Source organism: Hemiscyllium ocellatum, chromosome 12 (assembly GCF_020745735.1).
Source record: "Hemiscyllium ocellatum isolate sHemOce1 chromosome 12, sHemOce1.pat.X.cur, whole genome shotgun sequence".
Lineage (NCBI taxonomy): Eukaryota > Metazoa > Chordata > Chondrichthyes > Orectolobiformes > Hemiscylliidae > Hemiscyllium > Hemiscyllium ocellatum.
This window is the reverse complement of record NC_083412.1, coordinates 37,424,918-37,452,461: the sequence shown is the minus strand read 5'-3', so window position 1 is coordinate 37,452,461 and position 27,544 is coordinate 37,424,918. Positions and strand designations below refer to the sequence as shown.

At 40.4% G+C, this 27,544-nt stretch overlaps 1 protein-coding gene across 5 annotated transcripts in view; it reads right to left on the bottom strand.

Moving 5' to 3' along the window:
• The window catches only part of dmd (dystrophin), a 1,983,095-nt gene that overhangs the window by 1,761,945 nt on the left and 193,606 nt on the right, over positions 1–27,544 (bottom strand). The window contains exon 1 of one of the 5 annotated variants that reach the window (XM_060833516.1): positions 25,391–25,444. The exons of the other annotated variants lie outside the window; for them this stretch is intronic. Coding sequence (XP_060689499.1) covers positions 25,391–25,397 — 7 coding nt within the window. The 5' untranslated portion in view covers positions 25,398–25,444. Of the gene's footprint in view, positions 1–25,390; positions 25,445–27,544 lie in introns of those variants that run through there. 5 annotated transcript variants of the gene reach the window in all.

The following is a 27,544-nucleotide window of genomic DNA, read 5'->3' as shown; positions in this document are numbered from 1 at the left end:
TTGTGCATTGTTTCACATGCATTACAATTCTTTTTCAATGGATACACATCATGATGCAGTGAAAATATCAGAAAATATCCTGTCAGCCTGTGCCATCATTTTTACCACTTTATATTTAGGCAATTTTGATGATGAAAAAAAGTGATTTTGACACTTGAAAACAACATTTGAAAGAAAAGTCTAAATAGTTGCTCCTTTACAATGATTGGCAGGTACTTTGCTCTGAAATTAAAAGGAGTCCCTCAGTTGACTCCTGCCCAAAAGGAGTCCATGTTTGGAAAGCTGTGGCTATTAGCAATACTTGGCTGACTTTCAAGTGCTAATGGGTTTCAGCACAACAGGTGCACAATACCCTCAGGGAGTTTCAAGAATTTGCCGTAACAGATTGTCCCTTTGCTGTGGTTTCACAACTGAATAGAAGTACAAGTATCATGAAGCATGCATGTATTTTGTCTCAGAATTAATGAGAGTTTTTTTTATTAGATTGTGAAAGTCTACCTCCAAAAGGAATGTAAAATATTGTACTATGATATTGCATGGAATGCAAGGACTATACATACTGGGTGAATGATAATGGAGCATAGATAGCAGGCATAGAGGTGACATGGGGTATCATCTAGAATGCTTGGGATGCATAGAGGTGGCACGGGAAATCACAGGGTGCATGGAGTGTACATGCAGGCTTGGCTGTGGAATGAGTGAGCAGGTGACAACCTGCACTGAGAACCTAACCCTGATATTAAATGAAAATGAAGCAACGTGAAGTCACACCCAGGGTTTGGGTATGCAGTCTACTAGCTGCAAATCACATATTCCCAACCTCAAAGCAAGATCAGCCATGTAATGTTACAATAAATTAAACTCAGTCTTTAAACACAAGATCATTTTCAGAGACAATATCCATGACTATTTCTTCAAAGAAAACGGTGTTCTACTTAATTGCATCAAGTAATTTAAGCCCAGTCCTGCCAACATTACAGTGTTGCTTCTCCTTCCAGCAGTGCAGTACTTTAGACTCCATCATGCTCCATGGCCAGCTATTAAACTGTATCAATACATTGAACTGTAAGAAATAGAAACAGGAGTAAACCATTTGGCCCCTTGAGCCTGCTCTACCAAAGGATCATGACTGAACTGACATTCCGCATGTCCACATCCCTGCCCTTGCTCTGTAGCTCTCAATTTCCTGATGGATTAAGAATGTCTCTCTCTCTCTCTCTCTCAGCCTTAAATATACATAAGGGCTCTGCCCCCACAGCTCTCTGTGGCAACAAGTTCCAAAGACACTCAAGCCTCAGAAAAATATTTCTCCTCATCTCGGTCTTAAATTGGTGTCCCTTTAGTCTGAGACTATACCCTCTGGTCCTAGACTATTCCATGAGGGAAACCATCCTCTCAGCAATTTCCCTAGCAAGCCCCTGAAGAATCTAATACGTTCTAATGAGATACCTCTCGTTCTTCTAAATTCCAATGAATACAGCCCCAAACCTGTTTAGCCAATCTCTCTGTACCAGTGACCATCCCTGTCGAATGCTGATGACCACAGTTCCATGTATCTATTTGATAATGCACAAGTGAATCTTTAATTACCTTCTCTCCTCTTCCCTTATCCATTAGTCAAAGAAGTAATTGTCATCATAAAAATAAAGTCCTCCACAATTCTACGGTACTTATATTCACACTGAATAGCAATTTCAGTACGACTGACAAGAAATCACAATTTATTAGCATGCAAAGAATACCTCAGCATATTGATGCATTAACACAGACTTTTAGTGAGCCCCTCCGCACTTAAATAGTATGCAAATTGCCATCCTGCATTTTTGTCATTTCTGATGCAGGATATAAGGTCAACTGTCCATATATTTCAAACTACTTCACAAGATAACTTCATCACCAAGTTCATACACAAGCAGAATCAACTAATATTAGTATATTAAAACGATTCTGTCTGTGGTAGCACTTCCATTTTGCATCTCCAAAATCATCAAGTTTTACTGCAAGGAAACAAACATTCTAAAGGTCCAAATGTTTTACTTCTCTACTTTCTAAATTGTTTCTTATTATTTATAATTAAATGGCAAAACATAGAGCAAAGTAGCATATTAACTGGACACCTGACTCCAAGGTGGGAATGTAATTATATGTGTAATTCTTGATTAAGTGCCTATTGGTTTTATTTAAATTTCATCCAAATACTCCGCTTACTTTTATCAGAACCATTTGACATTGTAAATTTAATTTTATTCTAATAATACATTTCTTGCCATGAAGCTTTTGAAAGTGTAAAAAGGTTAATTTTGAGATCTTTAACTTGATTTCTTCAAAAACACACAGGTGCTCATCTTTTCATCAACATGTCCAGTCTCACCACTGTGATGTATACATGATTTAAAACTCAGTCAGCAGCAGAAAAAGTTCCTCATGCAGCTCATCATATGAGGTCAGAATGAAATTTCATTGAAAAATCCAAAGATTTTTGTTCATAAAAAGTTCATGGTCAATATTATTTCTGTAGTTCATGTGGACTGGAGTTAATCCTGGCTTCCAATATCTCAAGGAAGGAAGAGTGAAGCGACTACCTCGCAGCTCCTTATACTACCAACTACAATGGTTTTAGTCAAACTCTACGCCTTCCTGTTCACAACCATAGCATCATTTTAGATCACAAATTAGATTCCTGATCTCAGTCTCTGACGGAGACACCAGCAGTTTCAATCTCTGTCATGCAGCCCATTTCCATTTCTGTCCTCTGTCACTTTCCATCTCAGGAAAGTTGCCTCCTGCTGCTCCTGTCCAGACCTTTCATTGGTAAAGCCTTCAACCTTATTTATTCCCATATTCTCCTTATTGGCCTACAATCCTGCATGAACTCACACATCTAAACCTGTTGTGTGCATTATCCATAAGTTTCAATTTTTCACCATCCATATTCTTGTTCAACTACATAAATCACACAAGGCCACAAATTTAATTTCCATTTCCTTCAGATTTGTGATTTGCCCACCATCCCAGTACTGTCCTTGTCTTGTGTTCTGGCCTGTAATACCATCTTTCTCCCTTCATCCTATTATTTCCCAGAGAACCTTCTGATGGCTAGATTCAAAACTCTGGAATTTGCTCCAGAAACCAACTGGCACTCTACTCCTCCAACTAATGACTCTGATCAAGTGTTGGTCATTGCTCCTGATCATTCTTTTAGATCTGCAGTTATTTTCTCTGTCACCTGTGAAATGCCTTATCACATTCTCTCTAGAGTAGACACTGCAAAATGCAAGTTACTGTTCTACCAGCCATGACTCGAGAGAATCAGCTGGCTGAGTTCCAGAATTATCAACCTCAGGAAAAGACGATTATCATCCAGATTTCTCAACACAAAAGGAATTAACCTGGAGGCTTTTCATTACAGTCTTTAACCTCAAGACATACTGAATATGATTGTTTGAATCAAAAGTTCTCTGTTCCATTGCTAGAACAGAAAATGCATTAAAAGAAAGTAATATTGAACATGCCAGCTGAAGGAAAAAATAAGCTTTTTAGACATTTCAAAATACTTGATGACCAGAACCAGGGGAAATCTGGCCTCTGGCTGACTGTTTATAGGATTTTTATGAACAACCTGCCACTTCTAAAATATTTTAAAGTTCTCCTTAATTTTCTGATAAAAGGGGATGACAACATCTTATTAGATCAAATATAATGTGGGAAAGTGTTAGGTTTTGCACTTTGGCAGGAAGAATAGAGGAGCTGAATATTATTTGAATAAACATTGCAGAAAGCAAGACAACAGATGGATTTGGAAGTCCTCATGTCTAAATCACAAAAGGCATGCATAAAGTTCATCAGGTAAAAAGGGAAGGCAAATTAAATATTGGTCTTGATTTCAAAGTGAATGGAAAATAAAAATAGGGAGGGCTTGCTAAAACAAAAGAGGGCACTCGTCAGACCACAGCTGCAATATTGTGAACCGTTTTGTTCCTTATATAAGGAAGGATACACTGGCATTGGAGGCAGTCCAGGCAAGGTTCACTGGGTTGATCCTGGTACGGATGATTGTTTGGCGATAAAGGTTCAATAAATTAGGGCCGTCCTCATTGAAGTTTGGAAAAACGAGATGCACACTGAATGAAACATACACAAACTGCGGGAGAGAGAGAGAGAAAGAGAGTTGTGGGGGGGGGGGGGGGCAACAAAATGTAAGATGGGGTGGATGTAGGAGAATCTATGACCAAATGGCATATTCTCAGAGAAAGAGGCTGCTCAGTTAGGAAACAGATGAGGAAAAATTTAATCTCTGACAAGGGCGGTACAGTGGCTTAGTGGTTAGCACTGCTGCCTTGCAGTGCCAGGAATCCAGATTGTTGATTCCAGCCTCGAGCGACTGCCTGCGTGGAGTTTGCACATTCTCCCCGTGTCCGTGTGGGTTTCCTCTGGGTACTCCAGTTTCCTCCCACAGTGCAAAGATGTGCAGGTTAGGTGAATTAGTCATGCTTAATTGCTCATAGTGTTCAGGGATATGTAGGTTAGGCAAATTAATCAAGGGAAACGTAAAAGTGATATTTTAGAGAAATGAGTCTGGGTGGGATACTCTTTGGAGGGTCAGTGTGGACTTGTTGGACTGAAGGGCCTGTTTCCACACTGTAGGGATTGTATGAAGGTAATGCATCTGTGGAATTCATTACTGAAAGGGCTATGAGAGGGTGTTAAGTGTTGACAAGGCTGAAAGAAACAGTACAGGAATCAAGGGATTTAGGGAAAAGGCAGGAAAGTGGAGTTGAGAATTATCAGCCATGATCTCATTGAAAGGCAGAGCAGATCTGATGGGGCTGAATGGCCTACTTCTACTTACACATCTTGGAAGAATGTACGAATAATGCAGCAAAAACTCCTTTGCATTATTCAAGATCAGAACTAGACCACAGGAGTAGCTTACTGAAACTGCAGTGAATATAAATCTTGTCTTCTTCCTTAACAAAATAACAATAACTAACAAATAAGAATGAAAAAGAGATTTCAGCTGGAGAAAACAATTAAAAAGTCAGCATAACCTGAGAAAGTAAACATAACTTTAACTTTCAGCCCTTCCTGATGAAGGGCTTTTGATCTGCTCCTCAGATGCTGCCTGACCTTCTGTGCTTTTCCAGCACCACACTCTCAACTCTGATCTCCAGCATTTGCAGTCCTCCCTTTCACCATAACTTTAACTCAGTCAATGTATCAATCCAAATAACTTCTTGGTAGATTTCCTGGGGTTCAAGGAGGACAATCTAGGTGTTTATAATTTGTAGCTCCAATGAGTGATACTTGAAGTAGTGGCACAGAGATGAGCTGGTGCCGCAAAGGGAGATCAAGTGATAGATTCATCAACATGAAAATCAGGAGCAACATTTTTGCTTAGAGAAAGCAACTGATAGAAATCCATTGAAATGTACAGGGTTAAAGCTGAAATGAGTACAAGTCACTTCTACGATCATTACTTGCTAGGTCATGACAGGTACAGAAACATAGTGAAGAGTAGGCAAGATTGCTTTCTCAGTAGAAGTGCTCTGTCTTCTGCCACTTGGGATTACATGGATTCAGACCAGCAGTAGAGATTTGACAACCATTGTCTGGCACATTAATATCTGTAAAGATGTTACCATTGATTGATGAAACAAAACAAAAAAAAATTTCAAGCAATATGATGTTCTCCAGGATGAACCTGGAATAATTCAAAATCAGACTGAGCCACAGAATTAAATGCAAATTAGTTAAGCAGAGAATAGCATTTGATTGAGGTTTCTTGAGAAGTGGTCATTAAGTCTTGATGACTATACAATACGTTACAAAGAAGACAAAGGGTGTGATTGGCACCTCCCTGGAGTTGCTGAGGAAGCTGATGACAAGGGGAAATTACTGTGTGAGTTGGCCCTGGAGAGAAACTCATCCCTTGTGCACTGCCTCACATTAATTAGGGTCTGGGCTCAAAGCTCCATGGACAACTGCCCCCACATCTCACCAATTAAAGCATCAACTGATGGCCTCCTAAGAGCCCCAACTCACCAGTCCCCAATTACCTGCCTCCCTGATCAGGGAAAAAGGTGATTCAATTCTGGATTAGGAAATTAGGGCAACCATCCAGTGGGGAAATGACCTTCATTTACCCCAATCAGGAGTTACAGGTGGGGTCCCATGAACACATGCTGTCAGAAGAGGAGGATAAAAACTACTTAACTTCACTGGCAAGATAGTAAGAGCTCAGACGCTGCCAACCTCTAGCAAGTCAGAACACTGGAAATGTCTCCTTTCACCCTGGTACTGGGCAGGCAACATCAACTTCAGGCTCCTCATTGCAGCAGCAGAGAACAGTGCCCCCAAACCATACTGTCCCCTACCACTAGCACATCCTATTTCGCTATTGTCTCTTTACAGCATTACAGCATTGTCAAGTGATGAAGGCATGACATTTTAAATTCCAGAAAATTATATGGTCTAAAGCTCAGCTCACATTTCAATGCAATGAGAAGGTTACAAAAGGTTTGGTTCACCCTGATGGTAACCATTGACAGAGATGTAACCAGTGATAAGGGAAAATTTGTATCAGAGAGCCAAAATGACAGCTTTGGTCTTCACAAATAGTTAATGAGAGTAGACTATGGCTCACACAGGACAAATAATCTCATGAGCCAAAGGCAGTGGAGGGATCGAGAGCTGAATGGAGCAGAGCTGGGTCTCACCAGTCAATGTATAGAACCTGACAATGTGTGGATGGTGTCAGATTGCACAGCCGTGAAGTTTCATAATTGGTCCCACACTGTACTCCTCACTTTAGGGCAGTCAGTGGGATACTGAGGACACAGGTGGAACAGCTGACATGGTTTGAGGGCATAGCAAAACAAGAGATTGTGCAGCTATCTATAAAGGGAGCTCAAACATTTTACCATGGCTCTGGGAAACAATGCAAATCGTAAAACATTTCAGTTCCTTTATTTGTTCACTACAATGGTAATATGATACAACACTCTATTATTTAGGAAGTATATTAATTTGCAGCTTGAATGGCTAATTAGTAGACAGACAGCCAAATGACAGTGGAGATTACTTGTGATGTTTACCTACATTTCAGACACACAACTGAAATCCTGAATAAAATAAAGGACCGGCAATGCCAATCTCACATCTTGACTTAACTGGCAGGAATGGAGGAGGGGGTGGGAAGAATTGTTGACATTCTTTAGCAACATAAAAATGCTAAATTTGGCTCTGCCTAATCCATCATATATAATGAACTGCACTGTCTACAACTTTGAGAACTGGTGACAGATCGTGTAATGAAATATGTGCCATTCAGAAATTTGTTGCATTATCTTTTAATACATCTCAAATAATAATTATGGAGGTTGTCCTTTGGCTATCAATAATGACATTTAAAAATAATGTTAGTAAACAAATTAAACTGTGATGAAAAGTAAGGTAAGCATCTTACAGAGGATTTGCATTTCTTGTTGCAGTGAGCATCATACTGCCCTCTACTGAATGTCAGAATTAAAATATTTAATACCAAATCTAACAGAGTCTACAGAAGTCTATAAATCCCCATTCTCATGGGAAATTTTTGCTCATTGTTCATGCTGACAGATTCAGTAAACATTGGCTTAAATGAGATTAGAATTTACTTTACCTTAGAAGTTACAAGAATAAATCATTTATAAAAGAATTACACGAGTATTCTTGGCACTTTTAACTGCATCCTGCACTGAATGGTACTTGAGCTAAAGAAATCTGTGAATTTTCAGAGGAATAAAACATAAAGTAAAAACCTCAACGCTCACGTCGAAGTGTTTCAATTTTTCATGCCAACTCTTTCAGTCATGGCTCACTGGTTGAAAGCTACAGGAAGGGATCCATGTGATAAAGGCAGTGGAAAGCCAGATCATTCTAAACTAATAATTTGCTGTTCTAAGGAGATGCAACATTTCGGAGGGCAGAATGAACAGTGTGTAAATCAGTTTATACTTAATGAATCAATACCAACTATATTGTGATAACCTACATTCAAATGCTACCTTAGTCTTCCAGCTGGCTATTTGCCTGCTGACAATGCTATCTGCTGGTTGCCTCCTGAATGTTTGACACTGGCCTGACACATGGAATTAGTAAAATCTTCAAACTTTCAATTATGTCAAGCATAGCATATAGTCTGGTCTTCTTTCAACTTCTGATGAATTTTACATCAAGAGCACTTGGCTTTTCAATTTGCAATTGAAGTTCTTATTTTAAACATGACATGGGTGCGCCTATGTGCTATCTAAGATTCTCAGTTTCAATAGTATCTCCCATGCAGCAGTTAAAATTGTAGCAACCAATTATGGGCTAAGCTCATGTAATTTAACAGGCACTGCAGCATTTTAATATATAATTTCAATATTTTCAATGCCTTTATCAAAATGATGGGTTCTGTCACTGTAATGTGGGCTATTGCCTTCAGCAGGCTTTTGTATTTGAGGAGGCAATGCTTATCTGAGCTTCCATAACATTTGAATTAAATGTTACCAATGTAATACTAAAAGATTCAACTGACATTTGTCACAGCTCCTGGTACATCTATTACACAGTCACACAGAGTCTTAGAGATGTACAGTCCAACTCGTCCACGCCGACCAGATATCCTAACCTAATCTAGTCCCACCAGCCAGCACCCGGCCCATATCCTTCTCAACCCTTCCTATTTGTATACCCATCCAGATGCATTTTTTAAAAATGCTGTAATTGTACCAGCCTCCACCACTTCCTCTGGCAGCTCATTCCATACACACACCACCCTCTGTGCGAAAAGGTTGCTCCTTAGGTCTCACCCTAAACCTATGCCCTTTAGGTTTGGACTCCCCCAACCCAGGGAAAATACCTTGCCTATTTATCCTATTCATGCCCCTCATGACTTTATAAACCTCTATCAGGTCACCCCTAAGCCTCCACCCTCCAGGGAAAACAGCCCAGCTTATACAGCCTCTCCCTGTAGCTCAAATCCTCCAAACCTGGCAACATCCTTGTCAATCTTTTCTAAACTATTTCAATTTCCACAACATCCTTCCAACAGAAAGGAGACCAGAATTGCATGCAATATTCCAAAAGTGGCCTCACCAATGTCCTGTACAGCTGCTACATGACCTCTGAACTCCAACACTCAATGCTCTGACCAATAAAGGAAAGCATACCAAACACCTTGTTCACTATCCTATCTACCTACAACTCTACTTTCAAGGAACTATGAACCTGAAGTCCAAGGTCTCTTGTTCAGCAACACTCCCTAGGGCCTTACCATTAAGTGTCCTGCCCTGATTTGCTTTTCCAAATGCAGCACCTTGCATTTATCTAAATTAAACTCCATCTGCCACTCCTCAGCTCATTGGTCCATCTGATCAAGATCCCGTTGTAGTCTGAGGTAGCCTTCTTCACTGTTCACTACACCTCCAATTTTGGTGTCATCTGCAAACTTACTAACTATACCTTCTGTTCACATCCAAATCATTTATATTAATGGCAAAAAGTAGTGGACTCAGAACTGATTGTTGTGGCACACCACTGGGCAAAGGCCATCAGTCTGAAAAGCAACCCTCCACCACCACCCTCTGTCTTCTACCTTTGAGCCAGTTCTGTATCCAAATAGTGAGTTCTCCCTGTTTTCCATGAGATCTAACTTTGCTAACCAGTCTCGTTTGAGAAACCTTGTCAAATGCCTTACTGAAGCCCATATAGATCATGTCTGCCACTCTGCTTTCATCTACCCTCTTTGTTACTTCTTCAAAAAACTCAAATCAAGTTTGAGAGACATAAGTTCCCATGCACAATGCCAGGCTGACTATCCCTAATCAGTCCTTGCCTTTCCAAGTACATGTAAATCTTCTCCCTCAGGATTCGCTCCAACAACTTGCCCACCATGGATGTTAGGGTTAGGAGATTAGAGTCAAGATTCGAGTGGTGCTGGAAAAGCACAGCAGGTCAGGCAGCATCCGAGGAGCAGGAAAATTGACGTTTCAAGCTGGTGCCCTTCATCAACATTCCTGAAGGGCTCCTGCCCGAAACGTCAATTTTCCTGCTTCTCGGATGCTACCTGACCTGCTGTGCTTTTCCAGCACAACTCTAATCATTCTCCACTTAGTCTACTGTCAGATGCTTTGTTCCCTATGACAAGTAACTTGAACATAGTAGTCATCATGTCAGCAATGATTGCACTCATTGTGTGTGGGTTATTGAACAATGGGAAATTTGGTGAAATAATCTATCATAAGGATAGAATCTTCTCGAAACATTGAATAGGTTTGTTGCAATTTTCATCCAAGGAACGGTTAGGCCATTGTGCAGTTGTATAGGCTCCTGCATTGCTGGGATCAATACACTTGACATGTCTTCTGTACATTCATCAATTGTTGAATATCCAGACTTCTCCCTGGTCAGTCCCAGAATCACATGATAACCACCTCATACATTACCAACGCTTGTTTCCCTCGTATAACATGGACATGATATCTTGGACTAATGTTTTGGATCGTAAGACTTGTTTGCCCTTTAAATTGACCATAACAAGCTCATCTCTGTAGGTCCAAAATGTATGAATGTTTTCAGATACTTCCTTTACATTTTCAAGCCATCATTGAATAATGGTCATCTATACCTCACATTGTTGTTCAATTCCTGATTGCAGCTGTTCACACTGACCTGGCCAAAGTGTAATCGATTTATCTTGAGAACATCTTCAATTTTGTATTAAGAACATCCACACACAAATCAAGAGGAATAACTTAGTCTTTGTGTCGGTTCAGTAATCTATTCAGCATTCTAGATTCGAGTGGTGCTGGAAAAGCACAGCAGTTCATGCAGCATGCAAGGAGCAGGAAAATAGACATTTCAGGCAAAAGCCCTTCATCAGGAATAGAGGCAGGGTGCCTGTATGGTGGAGAGATAAATGAGAGGAGGGTGGGGGTTGGGGAGAAAGTAGCATAGAATACAATAGGTGAATGGGGGTGGGGATGGAAGTGATAGCTCAGGAAGGAGGGTGGGGGAAAGTAGCAAAGAGTACAATGGGTGAATGGGAGTGGGGATGAAGGTGATAGGTCAGAGCGGAGGATGGAGTGGATAGATGGAAAGGAACATAGGCAGGTAGGACAAGTCATGGGGACAGTGCTGAGCCGGAAGTTTGGAACTGGGTTGAGGTGGGGTAAGGGGAAATGAGGAAACTGGTGAAGTCCACATTGATGCCGTGGGGTTGAAGTGTTCCGAGGAGGAAGATGAGGTGTTCTTCCTCCAGGCATTGGGTGGTGAGGGAGCGGCGATGAAGGAGGCCCAGGACCTCCATGTCCTCGGCTGAGTGGAAGGGGGAGTTGAAATGTTGGGCCACAGGGCAGTGGGGTTGATTGGTGCGGGTGTCCCAGAGATGTTCCCTGAAGCGATCTGCTAGGAAGCATCCAGTCTCCCCAATGTAGAGGAGATCGCATCGGGAGCAACAGATACTTACCTAATCTATTCAGCATGTCAGACGGAATCATCCTGGTACCTTGCTTGACTTCAAAGTCATATTCTTTTCCCTTAATGGTAGACTCATTCACAGTATATAGCTGATCATGGCTTATGGTCTATATTTCTTTCTGAATAGGGAGATGTGAAACGACATGATGCCATACACTGGAGCTGATGGCTCATGTGCTATGCTGGAAGAGTTGCTTTCACAGATGCAAGGTCATTTGACCAAATGTAACAAGCTTGTTATCTTACAGAAGATATGATCTGATGCCTTTTTTTATGCATCCATTTCCAGAAGAATCTTTTGAATTTGTCATATTGCAAGTGCCAAGATTTTGTTGTTGGACACTGCTTAAGAAAATTGAAAGCTTAATGACGGTTCTCTTGACACACATAGAGGGATATCTTTCTTAAGCTAACCCCTCAACAGAAACATCTCTTTTGCAAAAGTAGGAATATATAGTGGCACAAAGTTGAAAAGTCCAACATAATATCGCAGATTCTCACTGTCTTGCATGGTTGACATTTGTTTAAAATCCTCAATTCTTACTTGGATCAGATCAGGTTCCATGAGCAGAGTAAGTGAACCTGAGAAAGTTTATCATGTTGATATGGTTCTGTTGGTTCATGCTGTCAATTGCTTTGTTAAGAGTAGGTGATTACTGCTGGAATAGGTCTTGACTTTTGATAGTCCAAATGGTAACCATCAGAAATGGCACCTTAACCATCAGAAACAATGGCATCCTAAATGCCATGAACGCTTGGGTTCATCTGCTAGATGGCCAAACCAGAAATTTTCAACCAGCAAATACAGTTTGAATATCATGAAGGGTGATGAGACAGAGACCTCCGCATCTTAGTAGCCCTGCCATTGCTGAACCATTGTTATCTACTTGTTGGAAGAGTTTGAAAGCCATGATGAGCTTGTATATTGGTGCTATTGTGAGATTTAGCCAATGCATGGATTGCTGATCAATTACACATGGAGATGATCTTTCACAGACTGTACAATGGAGTGCCATTTGCTGAGTTACAAGACTTTCAGGGTATATTGGCTCTATTTCCTTAAATTTAATGTGTTTTAACCTGCCCTTTTAGGGTATTTGATGTTTATGGTCATAAAAACTTCAGACTACCTTACATTGTTGACATTGTTTGTGAGGTTTACAACATGGAAACTTTGCTCCAGTGTTGTGGTGCTGTGCTGTCTTGTTGTTCGCCTGTGTTTTGTTCTGAGCCTTGACTTGGTGCATGGAACCATATATCCCTCACACGTATGGCCCGTGTCTTTTGATGCCACATGCTTTGCAGATTGAAGAGACACTGGGCAGCTGTTTGGTAGGTGTGACAAATCATATCTATGTCAGATCTTGCTGGTTTGCTGAAAGGGTTTTTAATATAAGTAGTGTGAAGGGCTTGTATGTTTCTTTGTTTTACTTTGCTCTCCTTTTATTTTCCCCTCTTGCTTATGTTTCATTCCATTTTGTCACTGCTGCAGTCATTTTACTGACTTTTAATCATTTTCAGATTGTTACTTTAACTTGATGGCATTCGGTCATATATTTGTCGTGATGACATGATGTAAGCTTCCTTCTGTTCTGACTCCAAATTGGAGGCAGTTCAGCTCTTGTAGGTTAAGAGTGCTTTTTAACAATTTCCAGTCACAAAACTCTGAATTTAAGCTCTTGAAATTAAGCTTTTGTCATTTTGTTTTACTTTTAATTTTCTAAGAATTAGATGTTTTTATTTTGAAATAAGAAAGCACGTTGTCATTTTGTTTTTTTTAAGACACAGGGTTTTTGTTTTGATGGAATTTGAACTTTAAGAGGTCTGCCTCCCAGCTGTTTGATCTGCAGATTTCCACTGAACAGAAACTGGTGCTGTTATGTTTCTGTACACGTTGAGACTCAGGGCTGCTGCCTGCCTTTTCTTCAATGAGGACTCCAAGTGTCTGTCATCAAGAACTTGAATTCTTTTCTAAGTGGCCAAAGCACTGTTGTCGTGATCTGTCATTGTGATGCATGCTGTAACCTTCAGCAGGGTAACTGTACTCAGCGAGGCAATACTCATGTTAGCTCCCATAACATATGAACTGCATGTGGGGAACGAAGTACTGGAGGTTTCAATCGATGTTTATGGCAGCAAAAGGCACTTTGATACCTGAACTAATCCTAAACTATTCTCTAATAAACAGTAGCATGCATCCATCAACATGTCATGCTTCATGTGGCTACAGTTAAAGTAATGGTTGAGACCTTCTACCCTCAGGTCACATTGCTATTATACAATGATGATACCTTGAATATGTCACAAACACAGTATACTAGAAGATATAACACAACAGTAATAAAATGATTGAAGGTAACTTTGTTGTTTATTCATGGGATTTTGGTATCATAAGCTAAGCCAATATTTGTTGCCCATCTCTAATTGCCTCCAAGGGCAGTTAAGATTCAATCCCATTGCTGTAGGTCGAGTCACAAGTCAGCCAGGCCAGACCATGTTATGGTTGCAAATTTCCATCCTAAAGGGCATTTGAGAATCAGATATATTTTCATGAGAAGTAACAAGGGCTATATGTTTGTCATGAGGCTAGCTCTTAAGTTCTAGACATTTATCAAATTCACATTTTACCACCTACCATGGTGTAATTCAAGCTCATGGCTCCAGAACATCAACATGGGATTTTCGATGACTAGTCCAGTGACATCACCATCACACCACTGCCCACCCCCAATTCACAGGGCTCAGAGAGCACAACAGCATACCCAAATTCAAAAGGCGATTGTCATCCTGCAATCCCTACACTTTATTTTACTCCTTATTTAAATATTAGGAATAAACTTCTTCTGCACATGGCCATGAAATGACATACAAAAGCAAGGGTTAATGCAGATCATCAGGGTATTGCATGTTTTAAAAACATGTTACATATGATTTTAAACAATTAAGTTTACTTATGAAATAATCCTCAGTTCATTTGCAATAAATTAGGAATCCAATAAATCCATCTCAATCGGTTCAGTAACTTTTATACAACAAATGAACCATTACATGAAGTTTTTAAACCAAATCTGACAAAAGCTTCTACTCTTCTGTTAATTCATTTTGAAGTAATTTCATGATTAAGGCTTATAGATGGGAGGTGTTTTTATATCACTGTAATGTTTACAATTATGAGCTTTACTTTAAAAAAAATGATGAACAGAGCTGGATAAATCCCAGGTGAAAAATGCTGGGTTATGAGACTAATATCAGAGATGATCAAATACTGAAAGGACATTGTGGCTCCAGTCATTGTGACCAGGAGAATGCTACCTATAAAATACAGAGCTGAAAATGTGTTGCTGGAAAAGCGCAGCAGGTCAGGGAGCATCCAAGGAGCAGGAGAATCGACATTTCAAGCACGAGCCCTTCTTCAGGAATGAGGAGAGTGTGCCAAGCAGGCTAAGACAAAAAGGTAGGGAGAAGGGACTTGGGGGAGGGGCATTGGAAATGCGATAGGTGGAAGGAGGTAAAGGTGAGAGTGATAGGCCGGAGTGGGGGTGGTGGCGAAGAGGTCAGGAAGAAGATTACAGGTTAGGAAGGTGGTGCTGAGTTCGAGGGTTGGGACTGAGACAAGGTGGGGGGTGAGGGGAAATGAGGAAACTGGAGAAGTCTGAGTTCATCCCTTGTGGTTGGAGGGTTCCTAGGCAGAAGATGAGGCGCTCTTCCGCCAGCCATCGTGTTGCTATGGTCTGGCAATGGAGGAGTCCGAGGACCTGCATGTCTTTGGTGGAGTAGGAGGGGGAACTGAAGTGTTGAGCCATGGGGTGGTTGGGTTGGTTGGTCCTCGTGTCCCAGAGGTGTTCTCTGAAACGTTCCGCAAGTATGACCGGAACATGCAATCTTCTTCCTGACCTCTCCGCCCCCACCCCAACTCCGGTCTATCACCCAAGTCCCTCCTCCCTACCTTTTATCTTAGCCTGCTTGACACACTTTCCTCATTCCTGAAGAAGGGCTCATGCCCGAAATGTCGATTCTCCTGCTCCTTGGATGCTGCCTGACCTGCTGCGCTTTTCCAGCAACATATTTTCAGCTCTGATCTCCAGCATCTGCAATCCTCACTTTCACCTATAAAATACAGCCAACATCCTCTTTACTTCAGTAGCACCCCCCCCCCCACCCCCCCCACAATGTTTAAAACTCTTGTGGACCCACTCTTAATAAAAGGCAGCATTTCATCATCAAGAGACAAAACTTGTACTATTAGACCAGTTACTCCTTTGTTTGCTAAAATATTCCATGCAGCCAGAAAGTATCTTCTCAGTTTCAGCATTTTGACTATTTCTTAAGAAAGGAAACAACATGATTTGGGACAAATTATGTCTTTCAAAATTGTAAACTTGACGTAACAAGGAAGTTGCACTTCACCTCTGTATGATTTACAAATTGACTTATGTTACTGAATCAAGAGAATATCTAAGGCAGACTTGAAATTTGTAACACCGAATCTGGAACAATAATTTCAAATGGTCTGTTTTAGTCACTGGACTCAACTTCCACCCACATTTTAACAATTGATACAATTTATTCAAAATAATCGCATTATGTAGCAGCTATTACATTAACACAAAACCATTTTGGCTGAGTTGAAGCATAATATAAAAATGCAATACACAAACAAGGTAGCTCCAATTCATTTCTCTTACGTACTAAGGTGCAAACCACAGTGGTTACAGTTACTCATACAGTTGAATTGTGACCTCTGTTGGGAGGTGGATTGAGAAGGGAAGAGAAAAGGAACTGGTGGTCTGGAAGACACAGATTATAACCATCGTGTCTTCAAAGCTGGTTTTTGCTTAGCTTCTCAACCAGGCAACAGTTTGCGTCTCAGTAGAATCCTAAATGTATGTATTTTGATTCGTTCTCAGCTATCTCTGTCAAATTGCTGGAAATAGGATCATGAAATAATGGCTGAGCTGTTCTATTTTATGTATAGCTGACACCAAGTTACTGTATTGCAGATTTAGAAGAAAATGAAAAACCTATAGTAACACTCATGGGGCTAACTACTCTTGAAGAAGCCTTTAAGCCATTTTTATGAGTTTCACTACCCACAATGCTCAAGTTACAGCTCGCAGACAATGCTTGCACATATTATTTTCATTAATTTTTCAGAAGGTTTTCATTGTGGAGTTTCATCAGAATGTACAATTCAGGCCCAAAATCAACACTATGGGAAATGAGAGGCGGGGGAACCTCTCCAACTCTCATAGCAAAGCGAGTCGAGGATGTGCTCCGTTACTTTCAGGATCTTCCTTAATGAGGTGTGATGGACAGCATCATTAATTATGACCTAAGATTTTGTTCCAGATATTTGTGAAAACCATTCTTGCACTCATTGTCACAGTGAGTTTTCATTCATTTTCATATGTTTCCAGGATTAAGGCATACACAGTGCTTTACCCCACCATCTTGAGTATTGAGCAAATCAATAGAATATGATAGCTTCCCACAAATCTCCTTACAAAGGCTTTTCAAGAGGAATTAATTGGATGACAGTGATGAAATGCATATGAATGTGGGTTAGCGCTGTGAAAGTTTTTTTTGGTTGGAAAAGATCCCAATGTAATTCTGGAACATTACCAGTTTCAAGAATACATGACAATCCAGAATGTTAATTAAATAAGACACTTAAAACCTTTAGGTTTATGACAGGCAGGGTAAGCACATTAATCCATTGGCTTTGTTTTGAATTTCGAGCAGAAAACTCAGCTGAATTGCGAAGAGCCAATAATTGAGATCAGAAACAAGATTTAAGTTTCTCTCAACTTAGGTTTTAGTCCTGAGGAAACCAGTTAGTGCAGAAGCTGTGCTTTTTATTTAAAATGTTCATGAACTTTCCAAGCCTGAAGAATTTGAAAGAAATGTTTCAGGCTGCCAAATTGAAAACATTTAGGTCATCGGACTTGTGAAATGTTCACACTGTCAGACTCAGAGGAATCATAAAATTGTCTGCATAGTCCAGGAAAGAAGAAGTGGAACAAGTTAGTTAAATAGAAACACAAGAGTTGAGATAGGAGCACGATTTCTCAGGACCCAAGTACCCGTAAAGGATAATTTTGGGAAACAATTTGGAACTTTGCTTCAATATCTGTTCAGAAAACTTCATTTGTTTGCTTCATGTATTTTTGTCATATACTTATTGTTTATTGCTCAAGAACCTTTGTTGTCTCAAGTGAATACATTTCAGTGTTAAACCACAACATTGCCTAACTGACCAATAAAAAAAGGACTGTCAAGCCAGATTTCATGTTGGGATGTGACCTGTGGCAAGTGTTATCAGTTGAGATCATCACATGATATCGAGGCATCTGCTTTAATTGTTGAAACATAGTGGGAGCTGAGAATCCTGGGATCAGCTCTGGCTTGGACACAATACTTCAGGGCATTTCTGGAGATAAAGAAAGTGAACAAAATCTTGGCTATTTTCAACTGAAGTGATAAACAGCAAAATCTAATGCAAGCTATGTTTCTGGTGTAGAAGACTCATGGACAAACAGGCAAAATAAAAACAGATCATATGATTGCCTGTCAGCTACTTTTATAGGAGTTGAAAGGAAGTTCAAGATGAAGAAGAACATCAAAAAGTACACTGCGAAGTTTGAGGCAGATAGACTTCAATTAAATGGTTATTGCTGTAGATACATGTGTCAAAAATTACATTCAAAGAAATGTTAAATGTGCGACAAAGATAATGTCATGACTAAACGAAAAACTCACTTTTACAAATTACATTTTACATTGCACAATGACAAAAAACTATTTCAAAAGGAAACTTCTATCAGACAAAATCATTTTATCTTCACACACATTGTCCTTTAAAGGCAAAATTTACACACAATAAAGAGAAACCAAATGTGAAATTAATTGAAGCATTTTGTGAAGTCACAACTATCGAATTAACGTAGTGAGGATCTCAAATGGCATTGGCTGGATGCAAGGACCAGCTGGCCTGTAACATATGAATCCAATGTTCCAAGATTTGCATTATATATCAACATACTGGCAGTGCCCAACTATTTAATAGTTCACATATGGATAAGTGTGCTTGTGTAATTATATTGTTCCATCTGCTGACTTCACAGAGCAGAGAGAATTCACTGGCCTTTAACATACAGCCACAGATCAATAATCTCGGGCCACTGATTGCCATCACACACAAACGAACCAGCAGCTTTTTTTTTAAACCAAATATATAGTGGCACAGATGGAGAAACATAAAATGAAGCACATGGCTGCAGAGGAGGGAAGGATTGAAAGGGTTAGTATGTGCCACTGCTGCTAACTGTTCCTCCTGGAGTTTTCTTCTGATAGAGACCTTACTGTGCTTGCCTTTCCAGCAGAGCAACAACTCATACACTGGTGAGCAATCGCTGCCTCCCACACATACGGAGTGCAAACTGGTTGGTTGGATAAAAGGTTGCTTGCACTGCAGGCTGTCACTAAAAAGACAGTAACATGTGTGGAAACTCAATGACAATTTTAATAGTACTGACCATGAACAAAGTATTATTGGCATTTCTAAATAATGTTCCTATTGCTGCTTTGGGATGTTTTAGATTTCAAATTACAATTAATCCAAGCATCTTCAAGTCAAATGGAAAAAATGTTACATTCAGCCATAACAGAAAGATTAAGAGGACAATATTTGTCTGGTAACAGCAGAAATCACCTTCAAACCTAAATACAACCCAACCAAACACAATTGCTTCAACTAATGGAAATCTTAGCTTTGGTGAGAAACACAGCTGTAACAGATTTTCTGATTAACATTGGGCTGAAATGTTAACTGCATAGTCACCCATCAAGGCTACTCCAAAGCTTAGTGGAATGCAACATGTAGCCTGACTTGTCAGCCCGTTCCCGTGCAGGAGGTTTTCAACATGACTTTTTATTCATTGTTTACTCAATAGTGATATGCAGGCACCTGGAGGCTGCGTGAAATCTTCTTGGGGTCCATGATACAGTTGGACCATAGTCAGTGAGTTCATGAGTGGTGATCTCAGATGTCCTATGCTGCACCCCAATCCACCCCAGCAATGCTTACTTATTTTCTCCCTTATCTGGTTCCCTCTTTCTCCTCCACATTTTGTACATTTAAGAAGATTTAAGGGACCTTGCTTGAACATCTCAGTACCTTTGACAGTGCAGCACTGGAGTGTCAGCATTCATTTTTGTGCTGAAGTTCTGAAAAGTATAACATTCACTCCACTGAGCAGAGTATAGGATAGAAATCACAGACTCTAGTCCAGACCAGACCTGCTGCTCACCTGACCCACTAATCCAGCACAATTCAAAACACACAGGCCCTCTGAAACCCTGAGCTCTGGTTATTGGCCCCAAGTATACCATTCTATTCTGGGCACCAAGTGTCAGATAGTGGACATCCCCAATAAGATAGAGCTCAAACATCTCTGTGCCTTATTCATTCAATGATAATATTAGCCCTTGTTCCCCACCAACACACGGGCAATCATTGACCAGAAATTCAACATAATCAGATAAATAATGTCTATGGGTATTTGATCAGGTCACAGATTGGATATCCTGCAGTGAGAGACTCACTTTCTGACTCCCCAAAGCCTATGCATATCCCATGAGGCACTAGTTAACAAGTGTGATGAAATATTCTTCACTTGGCTGGATGGTTGTGCCTGCAGTAATGCTGAGGATTGCCATCTCAATCATTAGCATAAATATCCACAAACTTAATGTAGCTGCAGTATGGCAAGCATTGCAGAATCTTAGCAACCTTTCTTTGACAGCATTTACCAAACTTGTGACCTCTGACACTGAACAAATGCATGGAAAAACCATCATTCAAAGTTACCATCAAGGCTAAATACCATCTGATTGGACTTTTATCTAAGCCTTCATTACCAGTGGGTCAAAAACCTGAATTATCTTATCCAGCAACATTACACAGGTCCTCTCATTATAAAGACTGCAAAAGTTCATCACTAGCCACGGACTGGTAACAAACCCTTAGGACAACTAAGCAAATAATAAGTGCTGAATTTCCAGTGATGTGGGTACTAAGAGAAAGGAGATAGAAATTAAGTTCAATGAAAGAATGTGTGCTTCTGACAGGTGTCTGGTAAAAAAATAAAATTGAGAACTAAGATCAATACAAAAAGATTCAGATAAGGGGTGGAAAATATTTGAAGCAAAGAGGCATTAAAGAAATGAGTGGCAGTTACTATAAAAGGGAAATCCCAAAATTTTGGAAGCACATGCAAGAGGCACAGCTGATGTGTTAAATGAATATTTCATATTATCTTCATCTTGCCCAAACCAATGTGAGAGAGGAAGAAACTCAGTCACTAGAAGGATTTAAAATTGGTTAGATAGTATTGGTTAAGCTGTTGGTACTTAAAATTGATAAAGCAACAGGACCAGATGACATCCATCCAAGGATATTAAATTAAGTGAAAATGAAGTTAGATAGGGTGTGGATTTGTATGCACAAATTAAAACATGGTAAAGGTGGTAAGACAGCTACCGAGAGGTGTAAATAACACACATAGTTTTCTAGGCTTCATTAGTAGAGGCAGAATGTAGGGAAGTTGTTATGGGGAATTATATAAGAAACTTGTTAGACCTTATTTGGAGTATTGTACACAGTTATGGACATCACATTACAAGAATAATATGTATAATATGAATGTATGACTATGTGTGGAAGAGGTTCCAAGGATGAGAAGCTTCAAGAGAGAAAGTTTGAATAAATTAAGTTAGTCTTTTCCTTTACAGGGAAAAACAAAGAAGATTTAATAGAAAGTCTTCAAAAATATGAGGTCTGGACAGAGTGGATAGGAAGAAATGTGCCCTTGAATTGATCAAAAGTAATTTACAAAAGAAGCAAACATAAGGCAAGTAAAAGCTCTTTCACATTGTGAATAATTAGGGTTTGCCTGGAAGTGTGGTGGAAGCACATTCGATTGAGGCATTATTTCTATTTACTCAATCATCCAGTGTACAGGGTTACACAGAAGAAGAAAAACATTGGCATCAAGTCAAAATATTCAGGAGATACAATGGGCCAAACAGTCTTCTGCATTATAACAATTCCATGACTCTTTCAAAAAAAAACTGATTAATGGGCAAATCCAAGAGAAATATATCCATTGAAAATGTACACTACATGCACTCAAAGCATGAGAATTGTATTCTGTTTTGCTGCCTGTTTTTATTTGTGTAGACACAGACGTTTAGTTGTTCAGAAAGGGAGCAAGCAGAATAAATGTGGTTATTGGGAAAAGCAGTTCTTTGGAAAAGTTAAACATGTAAACAACAGTTCTACAATTATAAATTTTCCCAATATAACGTGATAATGGCCAGATTTAGAGATAACTGAAGGTAATAGACAATAAAACCATTTTATATAATTACCTTGGCTGCAATGAGTAGTCTAGTCCTTCACTACCAACAGAATGCAATTGCTCCTCATTAATGTTCATGGCAAACTCCCTGCATATAGTTATATTTGCAACTTAACATGGTACACATTTTCTGAAATATAGGTAGGTGAAGTTTTCCTTCGAAGCATTGTTGTGCCTAGGTTGATCTTTTGAGATATGGGGTTGCAGACATTGAGCAATGGTCACAGTGAACATCCACACATTGACTCTGGGTGAAAATATCATGTGTATTCCCTGAAGAATACATAATCATATCCATTATTTTCTTTTTAGCTTTACAATTTCACAAATGAAAACAGAAATAAGCCCCCTTCTTTACATTTTACAGGTCAATGACTACCTATCAAAACCAAGTATGCACTTAAAGAAGCTATAATCTCTGTTTAAAAAAAGCTTTTACCTGCCTCGATGGAGGTGGGCAATACCGAATACTGATGTAGCGTGACAGTGGCTGAAAATATTTCATGGCATGAAAGTAGAAGAAAGTGATGAATTAGTGAGGCAATAGTTGGAATATGATGGGAAATGCAATGATTCACATTACATGAAGAACATTGCACTGGACAGGGTACAGAGGAAATTTCCAAGGATGTTGTCCACTCTGTGGAGTTTTAATGATGAAGAGATTGGATAGACTGAGGCTGTTTTCCTTAGAGCAGAGGAGACTGATGGGGGACATGATTAAGATGCATAAGATTATGAGGGGCATAGTCAAGGTCAACAGGAAAAACCGTGGTGGAGGCATAGGTTTAAAACAATAAGGAGTATGAGAATTAGAGATGTTGAGATAAAACATGTTCACTCAGAGATTGCTGACAATCTGGAACTTACTGCCTATAAGAGTGGCAGAAGCAAAACTCTTAGATGTGCAATCGAGATGCAAAAGGTATACAAGGCCTTGGTCGAAGTGCTGGAAAACAGGATTAGAATGGGTAGATGGTTGTTTCCGACTGGGATAGAGACTCAATGGCCTGAAGAGCCTTTTTCTGAACCGTGGATCTCTATGGCTGCATGACTATGAGCATCACTGCTATTGGTCAAGTAGCATAAATGGTAGACTGCTGACAAGGGCTGGCCAAAGAGTTTTTGGCATCTTAGGCAAACTATGATTTACCACCCCCTCCCCAGCCCCACCACCACCACCATACGTTCAATTTAAAGCAAAATGACAAATCGACATTGGAATTTCATTTCTATTTACCTGGCAAAGTCTAATTTGATGGCCCTTAAAACCTAACACCAGTGATCACCTAACTGTTGTATTTGGTGGGTTCAGCCCTGGTATAAACTCACTTCAGCCCTTCATGCCAAAGTGACATAGCTCAATTACAATCTCATTTAAACTAAACCTGGAGGGATTTAGAACAGCAGCAATGCCAGTAGAAGTAGAAAACTTGCTTCCCATTTATATTTTTTTTCAGTTTGAGAGGAAAATAATGGTTTGCATAACATAAACAATGGCATTACTCACTTCAACATTTGATGATTGCAATGACTTACACAAAGTTAACCTTAAACAGAGCAGCATAACATGCCCAAATGATTGAATGACTGTAAAACAATGTACAAAAAGTAAAATTGTGCTGTCCAGTGTTTCAATGACCGACATTCAATACCTCTACCTACAACCTTACGAACTGACAAGCTGTTTGTGGATGATAACAAATGCATTGATGCCAAAATCAAAAGATTTGAGGGTTTCTTTATGTATTCTGAGAAAACTTTATATTTGTTATTATTCGGATTCTTATAGATTTCTGCAATTTGATCATATAAAAAGCTTCACCTCCTGCCATTTGAAGGAAGAGACATCTTCAAATCTGAAAGGTGCCAAACACTAAATTTGGAAACAGTATCCAAAAAGCACAAAGCCGACCACGGAATTTACCATATCACTCGTGTACATCGCGAGAGATCTGCTGAGAAGGAAGCCTTTTAGTTTAGAGACACAGACTATTCAACAAATCTATTTTAAGTAAACTAAAGAGTCAACCTGTTCCCAGGTTTGCAGTGCCTTTCCAAAATATATGTAAAGATTAATTAGATTACACGTACCAAAATTTCCACAGCGTGGTTGGGAGGTACAAGAAAAAGATTGAAAAGGACAAGAGTAGGGACAGGGGAAATGAATGGGAAAACTGGTGTCTGGTTACCTTGCCCTGAAACCAGTGATGTTCCGCCAGTTCCTGATAGCAGTACAAATCGTGTTTACAGCTGTGCAAACGGTATCTAGCGGTGTAGCCTCAAAGAAGAGAAAAATGGTCGGATCCTTTGGAAAGCACAAGTTGGTTTTACAGAAATGCGAAATCACTGCATTCAATTCAGATTTTTATGCTATGTTTTATGGACTCACTATACCCAGGCAGCGCATATTCTCCGATCATCCTGCGTGTTGCATTTAGTCTGGAGTACACTAGTTGCAATGCTCTACGCTGTAGACAGCGTTTATAGACGAGATACTTGAGCAGAAACATAGAAAAAGATGGGCTGTCTTTATAAAATCCAAATGCAATGAAGTTTCCCCGAGTACAGTGTCAATTAGGAGGCTCCTTTTGTCAAATCCTCCCCGCATTTTTTTTGTTACAAAGCGGTGCTTGAAATGCTGGGGATGGACTTAAAATAAAACTTACAGGTCAACCTGCCTGTGTTTATGCCTCTTTGCCTACCTCCGAGCAGTTGTTTTAATGCCTCTTAGTGGGAATGCCTCATTGGGAACTCGGACGCGAGATTAGTAAATGCATCATCTTTTTTTGAGGGGGTGGGTGGGAGGGGGTAAAAAGGAATTCCCTGGAAAACCCACGCACCTACGTCTGTCAGAAACATTTTCGCGGCAGGAAAGAATTCCTCGTGTGTTTTCTGGATCAGCTCCACGGATCCTGAAAGGCGAGTCTAGTCTCTCTCTCTCTCTCTGCCTGTCTAGTTTCACAACAAAAACACACGCTCGCCTCGGTCTGCAATCCCTGAGCAGCCCTGGCGGATCAGCACGGCGCCGAAAACAAGCGAGGGGAGAGAAAGAGAGAGAGAGGGAGGGAAAGAGAAGCGAGCCCAGCTGTGAGGCAGCCCATTGAGTTTACTGGAAGCTCACAGTCAACCTACAGACATCAGTCAAAACTAAAGCATCATCAAACAACTCGCACTTAATGAACCTGCTGCTAGATCTACCGGGGGCGGGGCTGTCTGTAAGATTGTTTTATTTTGAAGAGACACGTCCTTTCCAAGTGAGCTTTCCAGCAGTCAGAAATACAGTGTTTTTTTTTAAACAATCAGTGTGAGGATCACAATATATTAAGACGCCAGCATTTGCTCAGCAGAGTCTGAGGGAGCCTTGCCAGAAATCTTTGCTGTCAATCCAGCCCGTTCTAACATATGTCCCGTCATGGTCATTTTCTAATTATGTTTATCATGATGCAACTGCCTTGTAAGCTTACCTTCCATGCCAGCTGCTCAGTCAGTCAGTCCATCGGGCTCGCAGCCGAAATACATCAGAATAGTGCAAAGCGGTATCCTGTCCCTGCATCTGTCATTTTCCTGAGAGCATTCTATTACCGTCAGGCTGGTGGGAGCCAGGAAGTCTATTTGAATTCCAGCAGCCACTCTCTGACATGATTCAAGTTAAACTAGGTGGCCATGCCGAACGTGAGCCCTCGCCGCAATTGTTATGCAGCTGCTACATGCCTGGCGTCACAGCTCTCCATGTCTTGCTCAGGGCTTGTCACTCTTAACTAATCCCGGCACTCACTGGAGGAAAGCTCCCTGAACCCCAAGGACAAATGCCATTTCTCAGACCACAGCCTTCCTCGGTGACAGTGAACAGCCCAAATGTGACCAAAAAACAAAGGATTACATTCTCCATAGTCTTTGGAGAAAGCTGAAACCGTTTCTCCCTCCTCTCCCCCCCCCCCCCCAAGTAATTGTGAGACTTACCAAAGCTACAAATCAAACTGGTTGAGAGAGAGAATGAAGTGTGTGCTCTGCACAGACTTTGAAACTCAAAAGTTTGTGCACTTGTCAAAGCGAATTGATTCCAACTTAAGCTTGGTGCCCAGACTTTGATTAGATTCCCTACAGAGCTGAAAATGTGTTGCTGGAAAAGCGCAGCAGGTCAGGCAGCATCCAAGGAGCAGGAGAATCGACATTTCGGGCATGAGCCCTTCTTCAGGAATGGAGAAGCCCTTCTTTAGATTCCCAACAGTCTGGAAACAGACCCTTCAGCCCAACAAGTCCACACCGACCCTCTCAAAACCCATTCCCCTACCCTATATATATCACTGACTAATGTACCTAACACGATGGGCATGACCAATTCACCCATCCTGAACATCTGTGATTATGGGAGGAAACTGGAGCACCCGAAGGAAACCCACGCAGACATGGGGAGAATGTGCAAGCTCCACACAGACAGTCGCCTGAGGAGGGAATCGAACCCGGGTCCCTGGCGCTGTGGCAGCAGTGCTAACCACTGAGCTATCATGCGACTTTGAGGAGGGGAAGGTGGAGGGGGGTGAAGGGGTAGTTAGGGATGTTTACCTTCACTACTTGGATGATAAATGGACAGTGTAGGTGTTCATTCTTAATACTCTCCAAGTTTCATTGCCATAGAAAACTAATGACGTTCCATTGGTATACTGTTCTAGGAGTCAAGATGAAAAGTTACTCCCTTGCCACTTTCACATACCAGTACAATCACCAGCATGGGTCAGGCTTCCTCAGCATTCCCAAATGGCAGCTTCACTTGGCAATACACTCGGTTCAGAAATTTGAGGAAAATGCTGCTCCCGGACGTGCTGCAACATTCAGTTGAGGGGATGCTGCAATTCCCAAAGCAAATTTCCAACTGGATTAAATGATCTGTTTAGTTAAATATCCCACAGTATTATTCACTGAAGAGATGTGTCCAATTATTCTGTCCAACTTGCATCCTTCAATGAATAACAACAAATTGGACCATCGTTTCTTTGCTGCTTATGAAATCTTACTGTAGTTAAATAGATCATTTTACCAACCAATAGGTATCAAAATTCAAAACTAATCCATTGGCTGTAATGAGACATTCTGGCAATATGAAAAGTCCTTTAAAAGGACTGATCTATCCTTATTATTGTCCATGACAGCATATCACAATTGGGGAATTTCCCATTGCATCACTACCAGTGTCCCTCTAATTCTGTATTCCAGTGTCTTAATCTCCTCCAGGCAAACAACTCTCACATGTCTGCTGTCACTTAATTCTCGCCACTTCAGCATCCCCAATTTAATTGCTTCATTCTTAGTGCACGTGCTTTCATTTCCCCTCACTGTATGCTCCAAATCTCCAACCGCAAATGATTTTGCCTTCAACTTTGTTTTCTTCCTCTTTTGACTAAACTTTTGGTCATCATTCATAATATGGTCACACTTGTTTTGATAATGCTCATGGGAAATGTCATGGGATAGTTGATTTTGTTAAAGATATAAATGAGTTGTTGTTTCCTCAGTACTAATATATAACTACTTAGAAACATGTCAACACACCTCTACTAGAAAACTGTTTCAAACCTGACCGAGGTGCAAGCAATACCGTACAGTCCAATGGACAATGAGCA